Raw genomic sequence first — 16241 nt, forward strand, 5'->3', positions numbered from 1 at the left:
TTATATGTGGGGCTTCCCTGGTGGCTCAGATGGTAAAGAATCCGCCTGCAATGCGGGAGACCCAAGTTCCATCCCTGGGTGGGAAAGATCCCCTGGAGAAGGGAATGGCTTACCCATTCCAGCATTCTTGGAGAATTCCATGGACTAGTCCATGGGGTCACAGAGTCGGCATGTTTGAGTGAGTAACACTTTCACAACAAATACATTTTAAAATATAGTATTTATGCATACTTTATGATATATTAAATATTAATTTAAATATATCACATATGTATACTTTGTTAAAAGTTTATTTTATTTTTGGTTGTGCTGGGTCTTTGTCACTGCACGTGAGTTTTCGCTAGTTGCGGCTAGCAGGGGTCGCTCTCTAGTGTCCAGGCTTCTCCCTGCAGTGGCTTCTCTTGTTAAAGAGCATAAGCTCTAGGGTCCATGGGCTCAGTAGTTGTGGTGCACAGGCTTCATTGCCCAATGGTGAGTAAAATCCTCCTGGACCAGGGATCGAACCCGTGTCCCCTGCATTGGCAGGTGGATTCCCAGCCACTGGACCACCAGGAAGCCCATCATTGTGTATGTATAATTTTTAAGGGACTGGAACTTTGGACTCACTTTCTTGGTCCTTCCTGAAAAGGCCGTCTTCTCTGAGGTTTAGACCTTGCTTTGTTCTCTGGACAGAGCCCCCTGGTACTGCTGTGACATGCTGCCCACTGTGTGCTCTGCCCGGGTCCAGGTCACCAAGAGAGCCCCCCGAGAGGGCATGTCATCCCCCACACTGAGACTGTTGCCGCCCCTGCCTGGCTTTTCAGGTCCACCCTGAGAATGAAGACTGGACGTGCTTTGAGCAGTCTGCCTCACTCGACATCCGGTCCTTCTTTGGCTTTGAAAGTGCCTTGGAGAAGATTGCCATGAGGCAGTACACGGCCAACGTCAAGAGGGTAAAAAGCGGGTTCCTTCGGTCATGGGGAGGAAGGTGCACAGACCTTGAAGCCTGCAGACTCTGATCTGCAACCCCGGGACCCTTAACCTTCCTCAACCTCAGTCTCCTCATCTGTAGAATGGGTATTCTAATCAAGACATATCACGTGAGATGATGCATGGAAAGCATCTGGTCCAGGATGGGGACTTTGTTGCAGTGCTTGGTTTAAAGATCTCAGACCATCACTGAGTAGAGACTTGTTAGGGGTGAAACAGGTGAACTTCATTTTAATTAAGTTATGTTTCTATCCATGTTTTTAATATAAAATTTGTTCAATTGCTAAGTCATGTCCAACTTATTGTAACCCCATGGACTGCAATACACCAGGCTTCTCTGTCTTCCACTATCTCCTGGAGTTTGCTCATATTCCTGAGTCAGTGATGCTATCTAACCATCACATCCTCTGCCACCCCCTTCTCCTCCTGCCCTCAGTCTATCTCAGCATCAAGTCTTTTCCAGTGAGTTGGCTCTTAGCATCAGGTAGCCAAAGAAACATTTATATTATTTTATAATATTTTATTACAATATTTTATAATATATTTATAAATATATATTATTTAACATATACTTTAAAATATAAAATATACAAATACTTGTGGGCTATTTCACTTTCTTTGTTTGGGTTTAAGTCTTTGAAATCAGTGTGTATTTAGCGCACCCAGCACTTCTCCACTTGGATCTGCTGATTCCAACTGCCCTGGGGCCACGTGTTGGGCTGGGGTAGGAGCCAGTGACGGGTGACTCCCGTGATGGCTGACTCCCTGGCTGGCCTCTGCAGTACCGATATGTCTCTGGCTTCCAGGGAAAGGAGGTGATCGAGCATTACCTGAATGAGCTCATCTCCCAGGGCACCTCTCACATTCCCCGGTGGACGCCTGCCCTCGCCCGAGAAGAGGACGCCCCCTCCCAGGCCGGGCAGAGGGAACCCGACTCACTGGAGGTCTGTGGGCCCAGCAGTGCCCAGGACCTGGCTCCCGAGTCAGTCAGTACTGATGGTAGGTCTCAGGCAGTGGCCAGGTCTGCCCTGGGGGGGCACAGTGGGCCTGCTTATTCCTGGGAGGGGCTGGGTGGGGAGGGTGGCCAGGGGTCCTCCTTGGGTCAGGCTAAGCTTCCTCCCTCCCTCAACTGCTGTACCCTCTCTCTGCTCCAGCCCAAGAGCCAGGACTGGCTCGTTCCTCCATCAGGAATGGGCTGATCCTCCCTTTCCTCAGGTTTTATTAGCATTCTAAATTAAATGAGGAATGCATGATTGTGGCAGAGAAGAATTCAAACTGCTCAGATGTGAAGTAGGAAGTAAGACTCCTTTCCTCTCTGTGGAAAGTTTTCCTGAAGCTATCTAGGCACATATGCATACATAATACACACACACACACACACACACACACACGCGCGCACACACTTTTTAGACTCATACACACGTGGAACTTACATTGATCAAATGAGAGCATATATACATTCCATTTGATAATTGGCTTTTTTAAAAAATTTACTAATGTTGCTGGAACTTTTTCTATCAGTGCATGTATCTTGGTATTTGCAGTATTTTGTGGCATGGTTGCACCATAATTTGTTAACAAACATTGTTTATTATTTTGATTAGTTTATTTAGCTAGTCTTGTATTGATGGGCATGTAGATTGTTTCCATTCCTTTTTATTTTAAAATTTTGTTTTTATTTGCACACCGCCCCTCCGGCCCCCCCACCCCGACCTCACCCTGAAAACGGGCAGCATGTATTCCCGACCAGGGATTGAACTCATGCATGAAGTCTTTTTATTTGATTTATTTGTTTTGGCTGTGCTGGGTCTTCGTCGCTGCCTGGGCTTTTCTCTGGTTGTAGCAAGTGGGGGCTACTCTCTGGCTGCGGTGCACGGGCTTCTCACTGCAGTGGCTTCTCTCGTTGTGGAGCACAGGCTCCAGAGAGCAGGCTCAGTAGTTGTGGCCTATGGACTCAGTTGCTTCGAGACATGTGGGATCTGTCCAGCCTGGGGATCGAACCTGTATCTTCTGCATCAGCAGGCGACTCTTTTTTTTTTTTTAATTAATTAATTTTAATTGGAGGCTAATTACTTCACAATATTGTAGTGATTTTTGCCATTCATTGACGTGAATCAGCCATGGGTGTACATGTGTTCCCCATCCTGAACCCCTCTCCCACATCCCTCCCCATCCCATCCCTCAGGGTCGTCCCAGCCCTGAGCACCCTGTCTCATGTATCAAACCTGGACTGGAGATCTATTTCTCATCAGTTCAGTTCAGTTCAGTTCAGTCGCTCAGTCATGTCCGACTGCTTGCGACCCCATGAATCGCAGCACGCCAGGCCTCCCTGTCCATCACCAACTCCTGGAGTTCACTCAAGCTCACGTCCATCAAGTTGGTGATGCCATCCAGCCATCTCATCCTCTGTCGTCCTCTTCTCCTCCTGCCCCCAATCCCTCCCAGCATCAGAGTCTTTTCCAATGAGTCAGCTCTTCGCATGAGGTGGCCAAAGTACTGGAGTTTCAGCTTTAGCATCATTCCTTCCAAAGAAATCCCAGGGCCGATCTTCAGAATGGACTGGTTGGATCTCCTTGCAGTCCAAGGGACTCTCAAGAGTCTTCTCCAACACCACAGTTCAAAAGCATCAGTTCTTCGGCGCTCAGCCTTCTTCACAGTCCAACTCTCACATCCATACATGACCACAGGAAAAACCATAGCCTTGACTAGACAAATCTTTGTTGGCAAAGTAATGTCTCTGCTTTTAAATATGCTATCTAGGTTGGTCATAACTTTCCTTCCAAGGAGTAAGTGTCTTTTAATTTAATGGCTGCAATCACCATCTGCAGTGATTTTGGAGCCCCCCCAAATAAAATCTGACACTGTTTCCACTGTTTCCCCATCTATTTCCCATGAAGTGATGGGACCGGATGCCATGATCTTCTCTCAAATCATCCCACCCTCGCCTTCTCCCACAGAGTCCAAAACTCTGTTCTTTACATCTGTGTCTCTTTTGCTGTCTCACATATAGGGTCATCATTACCATCTTCCTAAATTCCATATATATGCGTTAGTATACTGTATTGGCGGAGAAGGCAATGGCAACCCACTCCAGTACTCTTGCCTGGAAAATCCCATGGATGGAGGAGCCTGGTAGGCTGCAGTTCATGGGGTTGCTAGGAGTTGGACATGACTGAGTGACTTTACTTTCACTTTTCACTTTCATACATTGGAGAAGGAAATGGCAACCCACTCCAGTGTTCTTGCCTGGAGAATCCCAGGGACAGGGGAGCCTGGTGAGCTGCCGTCTATGGGGTTGCACAGAATCGGACATGACTGAAGTGACTTAGCAGCAGCTTAGCAGCATACTGTATTGGTGTTTTTCTTTCTGACTTACTTCACTCTGTATAATAGGCTCCAGTTTCATCCACCTCATTAGAACTGATTCAAATGCATTCTTTTTAATAGCTGAGTAATACTCCATTGTATATATGTACCACAGTTTTCTTATCCATTCATCTGCTGATGGACATCTAGGTTGCTTCCATGTCCTGGCTATTATAAACAGTGCTGTGATGAACATTGGGGTACACTTCTCTTTCCATTCTGGTTTCCTTGGTGTGTATGCCCAGAAGTGGGATTGCTGGATCATAAGGCAGTTCTATTTCCAGTTTTTTAAGGAATCTCCACGCTGTTCTCTATAGTGACTGTACTAGTTTGCATTCCCGCCAACAGTGTAAGAGGGTTCCCTTTTCTCCACACCCTCTCCAGCATTTATTGCTTGTAAACTTTTTGATAGCAGCCATTCTGACTGGCGTGAGATGGTACCTCATTGTGGTTTTGATTTGCATTTCTCTGATAATAAGTGATGTTGAGCATCTTTTCATGTGTTTGTTAGCCATCTGTATGTCTTCTTTGGAGAAATGTCTGTTTAGTTCTTTGGCCCATTTTTTTGATTGGGTCATTTATTTTTCTGAAATTGAGCTGCAGGAGCTGCTTGTATATTTTTGAGATTAATTCTTTGTCAGTTGCTTCGTTTGCTATTATTTTCTCCCATTCTGAAGGCTGTCTTTTCATCTTGCTTATAGTTCCCTTCATTGTGCAAAAGCTCTTAGGTTTAATTAGGTCCCACTTGCTAATTTTCGCTTTTATTTCCATTGATTCTTTGAACCTCTGAGCTACCAGGGAAGCCCCAAGCACAGAGTCGTAACTGAACTGCCAGGGAAGTCCCTCCATTCTCTTTTTAAATACAAATAATGTGGTACCTCTTTGTGCTTAAGGTTTTAAAAAATATTTAAAAAATATTTGCATGAAGCATGTATAATTTTAAAAGTTGATTTGCTGAGTCAAATGTTATAGGCAACTAAAATTTTTGTAGATTTACCAATTAGGCCTGTAAGAGGTTGTACTAATCAATGTTTCCACCAAAAATGAGTAGCTGTATCTATTCCTGACTTCACTCCAGCTACCCCAAGACTATTAGTAAATATTTTAAACTTCTGAAAGGCGAAGGCTGACCACTGGTGAATTAGTGACCAGTTCTTTATGAGTGAGGTCAAGTTTTATTTTTTCATGTTTGGTGACTATTTTTTTTTTCCTTTCTTCTTTTATTTTTGTGGGTGAATTCCTTTTTTTTTTTGGTCCTATATCCATTTTCCTATTTTCTCATCAATTTCTTATTGCTTTGTGAAAATTCTTTGCATGTTAAGGCAATTAGTCCTTTGTCATATTTCTGACTTTTATTGATCTGGGAAATGTTCACAATAATTTGTTAAAGGAAAATACCTGGGACACAAAATTGCACATGGCCCATGAATCCAGTTTTAACCGTATGCACTAATGCTCACAATGATTCTTTTCTCTTTGGGGCCATTGAAGTGTAAGGGTTTGCCTGATGCAGAGATATACCATGTAACCAAAAATACATCTAGGGGGCTGTGTTTAGGGACAACAAAATTCGTTCATTCAACCAGTATTTATTCTGCACCAGCTGTGTGCCCTAGCTGGCTGCTGCTGTACGTGTGCTTTTAAAATATTAAAAAAAAATTTATACAATACCTGCACTTCTTCTGCCCTTTCCTGTGTATACTCTGCGGGTCATGCCCCGTGTGCTCCCCCTTTTGCACCAGGCCTCCCCTTCCTTCTCTGCCTGTGCTGTCCACCAGCAGAGCTGGTTCTCAGGATGGCTGGTGGGAGGCAGGGTCCTGCCCCTTCCACGCTCTCTACCACTGGGGCTTTGTGCTCGGGAGAAAGGGCCTTACATCTTTCTGGAGGCCGGAAGGAAGCTGCTATCTCCTGCCTCCCTCGTGTTTCCGCCCTCATCCCCCCCTTGCCCTCTCCCCATCAGCAGCATCTCCACTTCTGACCACCCTGAGGGGTTGCAGAGTCTGGGTGGTTCCCCTCGCAGCATCCGTTTACCCAGGTGCCTACTGGCACGGTTGTCATGAGCACCAGCCCTGAGCTCTTTTTGTTCTGGGGGAAATGCTGGGTCCTATTGCTGGGTGTGCAGTCATTCCGTTTGTTTTCTGATTGCGCCCTCCACACGTGGAGAAAGGGCTGTGCCCATGGAGCCGGCTCTTTGTGGACCATCTCCACCAAGTGCTGAGGGTCTAAGATGCCCATATGCCTCACCATGCCAGCATCTGCCACCCCAGCAGTTAAGAGCAGGTAACAGTGGGACTTCCCTGGTGGTCCAGTGGTTAAGAATCTGCCTTCCTGTGCAGGGGACATGGGTTCCATCCCTGTTCGGGGAACTAAGATCCCACATGAAGGTGAAAGTTGCTCAGTTATGTCTGACTCTTTGCAGCCTCATGGACTGTAGCCCGCCGGGCTCCTCTGTCTGTGGAATTTTCCAGACAAGAATACTGAAGTGGCATAGCTGTTCCCTTCTCCAGGGGATCTTCCCAACCCTGGGGATGAACCCAGGTCTCCTGCATTGCAGGCAGATTCTTTACCAGCTGAGCTACCAGGGAGGCCCAATATCCCACATGATATGGCCTAAATAAAATAAATACAAAAATAAATATTATAGTTCACATGTTAACCTCTAATTTCCAGTCCATCCCTCTTCCTCCCTCTCTCCTCCTTGGCAACCATAAGTCTGTTCTCTATGTCTCTGTTTTGTAGATAGGTTAATTTGTACCATATTTTAGATTCCACGTATAAGTGATACCGTATTTTATTTGTATTTTTTTTTTTTTTTACTAGAGTGGGTTACCATAATCCTCCTCCAGGGGATACCCCTGACACAGGGATCGAATCCTCGTCTCCTGCAGCTCCCGCATTGCAAGTGATTCTTTACCACTGAGCCACTGGGGAAGCCCTTGTCTTTCTCTTTCTGACTTATTTCACTTCGTATGATATTGTGTAGTTGCATCCCTGTTGCTGTAAATGGTATTATTTTGTTCCTTTTTGCGGCTGAGTAATACTCCATTGTATATATGTACCACATCTTCTTTATCCATTCATCTTGTCGATGGACATTTAGGTTTGTTTCCATGTCTTGGCTGTTGTGAATAGTGCTGCAGTGAACGCTGGGGTGCATGTATCTTCTTGCATTAGAGTTCTGTCTGTGTGTATGCCCAGAAACGGTGTTGCTGGATCATATGGTGAGTCTACGTTGAGTCTCCTGAGGAACCTCCACACTGTTTTCCATAGTGGCAGCACCAACTGACATTCCCAGAGGGAGGAATGATCTTGATTTCCGAGAGTCAAAGGGGCATCTCACTCACCACGGTGAGATCCAGGCATGCCCTGGCCTGAGTTTTCAGATCGCCTTGCAAATGGGTTGCAAACTCTAGAAGATCTGAAGACCAGCCGCTGTTTGGTGAAAGGACTGCCCTACACGTGGAGCTACATTTCAGAATTGAAATCTGCCAGTGAGGCGAGGGCTCCAGAAAGGGTAGACAGTGCAGTGTCTCCTGCTTGTTCTGAACCCCCTCTTCTCCTCCAGGGGACAAGCTGGATGCGGACTACATTGAGAGGTGCCTGGGCCATCTCACGCCCATGCAGGAGAGCTGCCTGGTCCAGCTGAGACGCTGGCTGCAGGAGACCCACAAAGGCAAGGTGGGTGGGGGCCGGGGCTGCAGGCCCTCAGCCTCGGGCACGGGGTGATGGGCCAGGTACGCAAGGCTGGGTGATTAGCAATGCTGGACACTTCTCTCTCATCTTCTTTTTATTACATCCCGTCTCGTGCGTTCTGTACATAGCACCGACAGCAGTGTTTCCCAGTCTCGGCACAGTTGACATTTGAGGCTGGGCAGCTCTCTATGGGGGGCTGTCCTGTGTACATAGGGTGTCGAGCAGCATTCCTGACCCCCACCCACGAGAGGACAGGGGCTCTTCTCCCCAGGTTGTGGAAATGAAAAGTGGCTCCAGAGCTTGCCAGTGTCCCCTGGGGAGCCCAGTCACTGCTCTGTAGCCCTACATTTACAAAACATGCATACTGTTCTTTTCTAAGAGATTTATATTTTTTTAATTTACCGTCTTAACTGTTTGTTTTAAAATTTTATTTTTGGCTGTGCTGGATCTTTGTTGCTGCGTGGGCTTTTCTCTAGTTGAGGCGAGCAGGGGCTACTCTCTAGCTGCAATGCGTGGGCCTCTCATTGTGGTGGCTGCTCTTGCTGCGGAGCACGGGCTCTAGGGCACGTGGACTTCAGTAGTTTCGGCTCATGGGCTCAGTAGTTGCGGCTCCTGGGCTCTGGAGCACAGGCTCAGTAGTTGTGGCACACTGGCTCAGTTGCTCCGTGCCACGTGAGATCTCCCCGGGCCGGGGATTGAACCCATGTCTCCTGCACTGGTAGGTGAATTCTTCACCACTGAGCCACCAGGGAAGCGCCCCCCTCACCCTCCAAGAGATTTAGTGACTTGGGAGGGTTGATTTTTGACTGCACATGAACTTTGCCTTTAGACTCTAAGCCTCCAACATCATGGTCCACCATGTAGATCCTGATGTTCAGCTCTGTTGAATAAGAGCTTCAAGCTTCGTCATGAGTTGCTTGCCCTTCCTTCCCTCCCCCTACTAGGCACGCCGACAAGGGAATTACTTTAGTGTTGGGTTGGGATATAACCTGTCTGCTGTTTCCTCATCTGTGAAATGGGCACAACATTAGTGCACATGTGCTTGCGTACACACACACACACACACACACACACAACCAAATTACAAGTGACAATCTCAGTTTAGGGAATACCTTGCTAAGGGCTTTCTCCTCCTTCTTCCCTCAGATCCCCAAAGATGAACACATCCTTCGCTTCCTCCGGGCTCGAGACTTCCACCTGGACCGGGCCCGCGAGATGCTGTGTCAGTCCTTGAGCTGGCGGAAGCAGCACCAGGTGGACCTCCTCCTAGAGACCTGGCGACCCCCCGCCCTCCTGGAGGAGTTCTACGCTGGAGGCTGGCACTACCAGGACATAGGTACACGCATGACGGGGAGGGCACACTGGGGTCACCACTGAATGTGCTCTGAATGCCCCTCTTCCTTTAGCAGCTTGTTATTTTTCCTTTTGGTTCTTCTGGGCATCTGGAGATGCCTTTGAGATGACAGCTGATGTGAAGGTGGAGCTGGGGTAGACATATGGGCTTAAGGTGAGACAGTTCTCCCAGGGGCAGGGTCAGCCCATCATTGCTTATTGTCTGCAGAATACTGTATTAGTGTCCTGGGGCTGCCATACCAAATGACCTCAAACTGGGTGGCTGAAAGCAACGGAAATCCATCCTCTCATAGTTCTGGGGGCAAGAAGTCTAAAAGCAAGGTGTGTGGTCCCTCTGAAAGCTCTAGGGAAGGATCCTTCCTGCCTCTTCTGGCTTCTGGTGGCTCCAGGTGTTCCTTGGCTTGGGGCCACATTCCCCTCCCCCCAGGTCTCTGCCTCTGTCTTCACCACCCTTCCCCCACTCAGTATCTCTCTGTTCTCTCTCCTGGGCCCAAGCTGATCCAGCATGCCTTCATCTTGAGATCCTTAACTAGTCATGTCAGCAAAGAACCTATTTCCACACAAGGACACATCCCGAGGTTGTGGATGGACATGAATTTGGGGGCAACCCACTACAAATATCATCTCTGGGTTTTTCAAAGTGAAAGTGCCATTGAAGCCAGCACCTGTTACACTTTTCAATGTCCTTGTTCAAAATTAAAATGTTAAAAATTCATATGTATTGATCAAGGCAAGTGCTCGAGTCTTTCCCCGAAAAACCGGTTGGCACATTTGCTTTCAATATATAGTCGATCTTTGTTCTTCATGGATTCTGTATTTGCGAATTTGTCTGCTCATTAAAATTGACTTTTAACCCACAGATCAATGCTCAAGGTGCTTTCACTGTCCTTCATGGACAGAGTGACCAAAAGTGGGCGTCCCTTCCCACCTGAGGCCAAAGAGTGTCCTCCTGTCTCCCTGCCTCAGCCCCTACTATAAATGAGTCTCCTTTCTGCAGTCTATTTAGTGCCATTACTTTTTTGTGTGTTTTTGCATTTTGTGCTTTATGTGTGTGTTGATTTTAAGTCATGGGAAAGTGCTACGCTCCTAAGTGCAAGAAGGCTGTGATGTGCCTTATGGAGAAAATTCATGTTTGATAAGCTCCTTTCAGTCATGAGTTACTAATGAATCAACAACATAAATTAAACAAGATGTCCTCAAATAGAAACACATGCAAAACAAAGTTAATACTGGTCGGCTGACAAAAATGTCATGGCCAGAGGCTGGCAGGAACTTAACCTCCTGTCTCCTCCACCTTAGAAGTGGTTCTGTGTTTCCTGATTCAGTATTCGAGGTGACTTTATAGAAATTAACTACTGCAAATAATAAGAATTGATTGTATGTATATAATATGTATAAAGTATTAAACTTAATATATATATACAATATATATAGTATGTTATATATGGGCTTCCCTGGTGGCACAGAAGGACGGTAAAGAATCTGCCTGCAATGCAGGAGATCTGGGTTTGGTCCCTGGCTTGGCAACATCCCCTGGAGAAGGGAGTGGCTACCCACTCCATTTTTATGGCCTGGAGAATTCCATGGACAGAGGAGCCTGGGGGCTACAGTCCATGGGGTAGTAAAGAGTCGGACACGACTGAGCGACTTTCATAATATACATCGTGTGTTATGAGCGACTGACCATGCACATAGAGCATAATGTGTCCTAAGCATTATGTAATTCTGTCTCCCGTTGTTCCCCTCCTCCCTCCCCCACCTCAAAGATGGCCGCCCACTGTACATCCTGCGTCTGGGCCACATGGACACCAAGGGCTTGATGAAGGCCGTGGGGGAGGAGGTGCTGCTGCGGCATGTGAGTCGGGGTCCCCGCTCCCAGGAGCCCCCACTCCGGGGTTGCCCGTGGCCGGAGCAGCCAAGAGAACGTTTGCCAGCCCCTTCTCTGCCTTCTAGATTCTTTCCGTCAACGAGGAAGGACAGAAGCGGTGTGAAGGGAACACGAAACAGTTTGGCCGTCCCATCAGGCAAGAACCCGGGCTGGGGGGGCGGGGGCACTCCCCCCTAAATAGGAAAAACAGCCAAGGTTCACTGGGCATGGATGCCAGGCCGGGCAGCCTGCTAGACGCTTCATAGAGATGCCCTCCTCTAATTCTTACAGCGACCCTAATGAGGCAAGTTGTCCTTGTTCTTTACGCAGGGGGAAACCAAGGCTGAGAGTGGTGACGTCATCCAAGGCTGCTGAGTGGGGGAGGGGCGGAGCTGGGGTTGGAACTTGGTCCCGGCTGCTCTGGCTCATGGGTTTTCTGCCTGTGCCACGCAGCCTCCTGGACTTGGCTTTTTGAGATGGGCTCTCCCACCCCCAAGATCCACCCTGGCCGTCTCCCAGGCATGTGAACTTTGCAGGTGTCAGGGCTCATCCATTGACCCACTGCCCCCTCTGGCTGCCCCAAACTCTCCTATTCCTGAGTGGAGTTTCCCACACCAGTCCTCACAGGGGTGTTACCCGCAAAGGCACTTAACCTTTCTGAGCTGGGGCTTCCTCTTCTGTAAACACTTCCAAGGGTTTCCTTGCATGCATGCTAAATCGCCTCTGTCAAGTCCAACTCTTCGTGACTCCATGGACTGTAGCCCACCAGGCTCCTCTGTCCGTGGAATTTTCCAGGCAAGAATACTGGAGTGGGTTGCCATGCCCTCCTCCAGGGGATCTTCCCAACCCAGGGATCGAACCCATGTCTGTTGCGTCTCCTGCATTGGTACTTTACTACTAGTGCCACCTGGGAGGCCCTAGGGTTTCCTTATGGCTTACCAAAAAGAATGACTTAAGAGGGGATACATACCAGGGATTCCCTCATAGCTAGTCAGTAAAGAATCTGCCTGCAATGTGGGAGACCCAGGATTGATTCCTGGGTGGGAAAGATCCCCTGGAAAAGGAAACGGCAACCCACTCCAGTATTCTTGCCTGGAGAATGCCATGGACAGAGGAGCCTGGCGGGCTACAGTCCATAGGGCATAAGAGTTGGACACGACTGAGCAACTAAACCAGCACCAGCACCAGAGGTGATACAGCTTCCCTGGTGGCTCAGACGGTGAAGAATCTGCCTGTAATGCGGGAGACCTGGGTTTGATCCCTGGGTTGGGAAGATCCCCTGGAGGAGGGCATGGCAACCCACTCCAGTTTTCTTGTCTGGAGAATCCCATGGACAGAGGAACCTGGTGGGTGACAGTCCATGGGGTCGCAAAGAGTAGGACAGGACTGAAGCGACTTAGCACGCAGGCACCTCTTTTCAACAGTTATTAGTAACACACTGCTGACGTCCTGATGAGGACTCTGCCCCATCACTCAGCTCTCAGGCACTTGAATCTGGGCACTCCGGCCTTGGTGTGTACGCTGAGAACCCCCATGCCATGTGGCCTCCCCATGGGGGGAGGGTACACGAGACTGTCCTGCGGTCCCTGCCCCAGCAGCTGCCTCACTGAGACTCTCTGTCTGTCCCTGTCTGTGGGCCCCTGGGTCCCCGTGGATGTTGCTGGGGGCTCTGAGGGGTGGGGGTGGCAGAACGAGGTGGAGTGAGGCGGGCATCTCTGCCGCAGCTCCTGGACCTGCCTGGTGGACCTGGAGGGTCTCAGCCTGCGGCACCTGTGGCGGCCAGGGGTGAAGGCCCTGCTGCGCATGATCGAGGTGGTGGAGGGCAATTACCCCGAGACCCTGGGCCGGCTGCTCATCGTGCGAGCCCCCCGCGTCTTCCCCGTGCTCTGGACGCTGGTGAGAAAGAGCAAGGAGCCTGAGATGGGAGAGGGTCCCTCTGGGATCTGCTTGTCCGATGATCCTGTATCAGTTCTCAGTAACGGCTTGACTGAGGTTTAATTCATTTCCCATAAAGTTCACCCCTTCTGGGACTGCCCTGGTGGCCTAGTGGTTAGGGTCCTGGGCTTTCATCGACGTGGCCCGGGTTCAATCCCTGGTCGGGGAACTGAGATTCCGCAAACCCCTGGTCAGAATCAGGACTCCCAGCTGGCTCCGGTGGGGGTGTGACCCACTCTCAGGAGGGTGGGCAGGATGGAGTGGCCCCAGGGGCTGGCCACTGCTGCAGGCCCTGACCACCCCAGGGCTGGACAGATAAGAGGAAGGGATGTCCTTGTTACGAGAGCCCTGTGAGAGCTGGCACAGATGAGGGGGGTGCTTCCAGGGGCACTGGAGCAGGGAGGGAGCGGGGAAAGCAGTACCCACCTCCCAGTGCCTACACCACGCCCTCACTGGCCACAGCAGATGACAGTCAGCTTGTTGAGGCCCACAGGGACCACCTCCCGGGGTGGGGTCTGAAGAAGTGTGACCCACCCAAAGTGGAATTTCTTGCCCCCCATTAATCTCCTGCCTGTGACATTGGCCTGTGCTCTGCTCTGCCAATTGCCTGGTTACCCACCTCCCTCCTCCCTCCCTCCCTTCCCCAACTGTTCACTGAGTCAGACACCACCCCAGAACTGGGATGGCATGAAAAACCAGACTGACACGCAGCTTAGAGTTCAGTATTGAAATACGTTCCATCCGGGATAAACAAAACATGTTATCCACACAATGGAATATTATTCTGCCATGAAAAGGGAGTTCTGGTTCACACTACAACATGGATGAGCCTTGAAAATGTGAGGCTCAGTGAAAGAAGCCAACCACAGAAGGCCACACATTGCAGCATTCCCTTTCTGTGAAATGTTCAGAACAGGCAAATCACAGAGATGGGAAGCATATTGGTGGTTTCCAGGGGCTGAAGGGGAAGGAGAGGGGAGTGACTGCTGGCAGATCTGGGGTTTCCTTTTGGGGGAGTGAAAATGTCTTAGAATTAGAGGTGGTGGCTGCACAGCATAGTGGATGAACTGAATACCAGAGGATTGTTCACTTTAAAATGGTTAATTCTGGGATTTCCCTGATAGTCCAGTGGTTAGGACTTGGAGCCTCCACTGTAGCGGGTACAGGTTCGATCCCTGGTCGGGGAACTAGGATCCTGCAAGCCTTGCAGGGCGGCAAAAAAATAATAATAATAAAATAAAATAGTTAACTCTGTGTTCTGTAAATTACACCTCAATTAAAAAAAAAAAATCTTTCCATCTTGCCTTATCTCCCCCATTTCAGATCAGCCCCTTCATCAACGAGAACACCAGACAGAAGTTCCTCATCTACAGTGGCAGCAATTACCAGGGCCCCGGAGGCCTTGTCGATTATCTGGACAAAGATGTGATTCCTGACTTCCTTGGGGGAGAATGCCTGGTGAGGCCTCAGCGGACCATCTGCACCCATGGTGGGGATGGTCTGTGGCCTCAGGGAGACACGGCCACAGGCGGCAGGAGGCTGGGGGAGGGCAGACCCCTGTTCGTGCTCTGAGCTGGGGAAGACCCTGCTGGCTCTTTGGAGGCAGAGCTGGTCTTAGAAGCTGCCCCTACGAGAGGTGACTCCTCTCTGAAGGAGGGACCTTATGCTGGTGCTTTCAAGAGCAAAGCTGAAGTTTCCCGGAAGCTCAGAGACCAGGCCAGTCAAGGGCTTACCCTTCTGAATCCCCATCCAGTAGGTTGCCAGGCAGAAGTTAGCATTTAGCTGCTGACTTTGCAGCCTCTACTGCAAGGGGAGGAGACTCAAATGTCCCAGCCGCCCGGACCCAGGAGCTAGTGTACCCAAAGGGATTTATTTATTCCCAACTTACAGCTACATGGCAAGGGATGATCAGGCAACAGGTTCCAGGGGAGGTGCCCCAGACCCCTTTTATCATTTCCCCTGGGGGTGAGGCAGGGGGTGACCCTTATCTCATCTGATGCGGGAGGGCAGGTCCTTTCCCTTCTCCAGCAGAAATCTCAAACGGGACTTCCCTTGTGGTCCACTGGTTAATAATCTGCCTGCTAACGCAGAGGACATGGGTTTGATCCCTGATCTGGGAAGATTCCACAAGCCTCAGAGCAACTAAGCTTGAGCTCCGCAACAAGAGAAGCCACTGCAGCAAAGAGTAGCCCCTACTCGATGCAACTAGAGAAAACCACACACAGCAACAAAGACCCAGTGCAGCCAAAAATAAATAAAATCTCAAAGAGCAATCCTGCATGATTTCAGGGTTAAAAAAAGAGAGAGAGAGAGACATTTCCTAGGAATTTTGCCAAGCTTGCCAGGTCTCTCCGATCGTCAGGCTCTGTATGCATGTTGTAAGTGTGGTTTCAGGGGTCACAGAGCGCCTTCCTCTGGGTCAGCCAGGCCTGGCTGGGCCCTGACTGTCACCCGGTGTCTTTGTCCCCCAGTGTAATGTCCCTGAAGGAGGACTGGTCCCCAAGTCTCTGTATCTGACGGAAGAGGATCAGGAGAATGAAGACCAGCTGTGGCAGTGGAGAGAGACATACCACTCGGCCAGCGTGCTCCGCGGGGCCCCCCACGAGGTGCTGGGGTCCCGGGCTGGGAGGGCCCGCTGGGTTGGGTGTCATCTTAGATCAGGGACCTTGAAGCAGAGACTGAGATGAGGGTTCTTGTGCCCATGACTTGTAGAGGATCAGCCTCAGGAGAAACCCTTAAGGAGGGCGGTGTGTGTGCTAAGTCTTTTCAGTCGTGTCCGACTCTTTGCCACCCTATGGACAGTTGCCTGCCAGGTTCCTCTGTCCATGGGATTCTTCAGGCAAGAATACTGGAGTGGGTTGCCATTTCTTCCTCCAGAGAATCTTCCTGAACTCACATCCCTTACGTCTCCTGCATTGGCAGGCGGGTTCTTTACCACTAGGGACAGAAGCTAAACCACGAGCTGGCTGCAGCCATGGTCTAGCCCAGTCTGATCCGAGGGGAGAGCGGTGCAGGGGGCTGGCCTCACATCAGCTTGTCACTGGCTGTGGTCACCCTG

The 16241-nt window shown here is 49.6% G+C and overlaps 1 protein-coding gene across 3 annotated transcripts in view; it reads left to right on the forward strand.

Moving 5' to 3' along the window:
• The window catches only part of SEC14L5 (SEC14 like lipid binding 5), a 40887-nt gene that overhangs the window by 17542 nt on the left and 7104 nt on the right, over nucleotides 1-16241 (forward strand). For all 3 annotated transcript variants that reach the window (XM_061401036.1, XM_061401035.1, XM_061401034.1), the window contains exons 5-13: nucleotides 804-932; nucleotides 1776-1968; nucleotides 7901-8013; nucleotides 9175-9364; nucleotides 11148-11236; nucleotides 11335-11405; nucleotides 12973-13144; nucleotides 14507-14641; nucleotides 15655-15789. In XM_061401036.1, the coding sequence (XP_061257020.1) occupies nucleotides 804-932; nucleotides 1776-1968; nucleotides 7901-8013; nucleotides 9175-9364; nucleotides 11148-11236; nucleotides 11335-11405; nucleotides 12973-13144; nucleotides 14507-14641; nucleotides 15655-15789 (1227 nt within the window). The remainder of the gene's footprint in view (nucleotides 1-803; nucleotides 933-1775; nucleotides 1969-7900; nucleotides 8014-9174; nucleotides 9365-11147; nucleotides 11237-11334; nucleotides 11406-12972; nucleotides 13145-14506; nucleotides 14642-15654; nucleotides 15790-16241) is intronic.

Source organism: Bos javanicus, chromosome 25, assembly GCF_032452875.1.
Source record: "Bos javanicus breed banteng chromosome 25, ARS-OSU_banteng_1.0, whole genome shotgun sequence".
NCBI classification, from domain to species: Eukaryota; Metazoa; Chordata; class Mammalia; order Artiodactyla; family Bovidae; genus Bos; species Bos javanicus.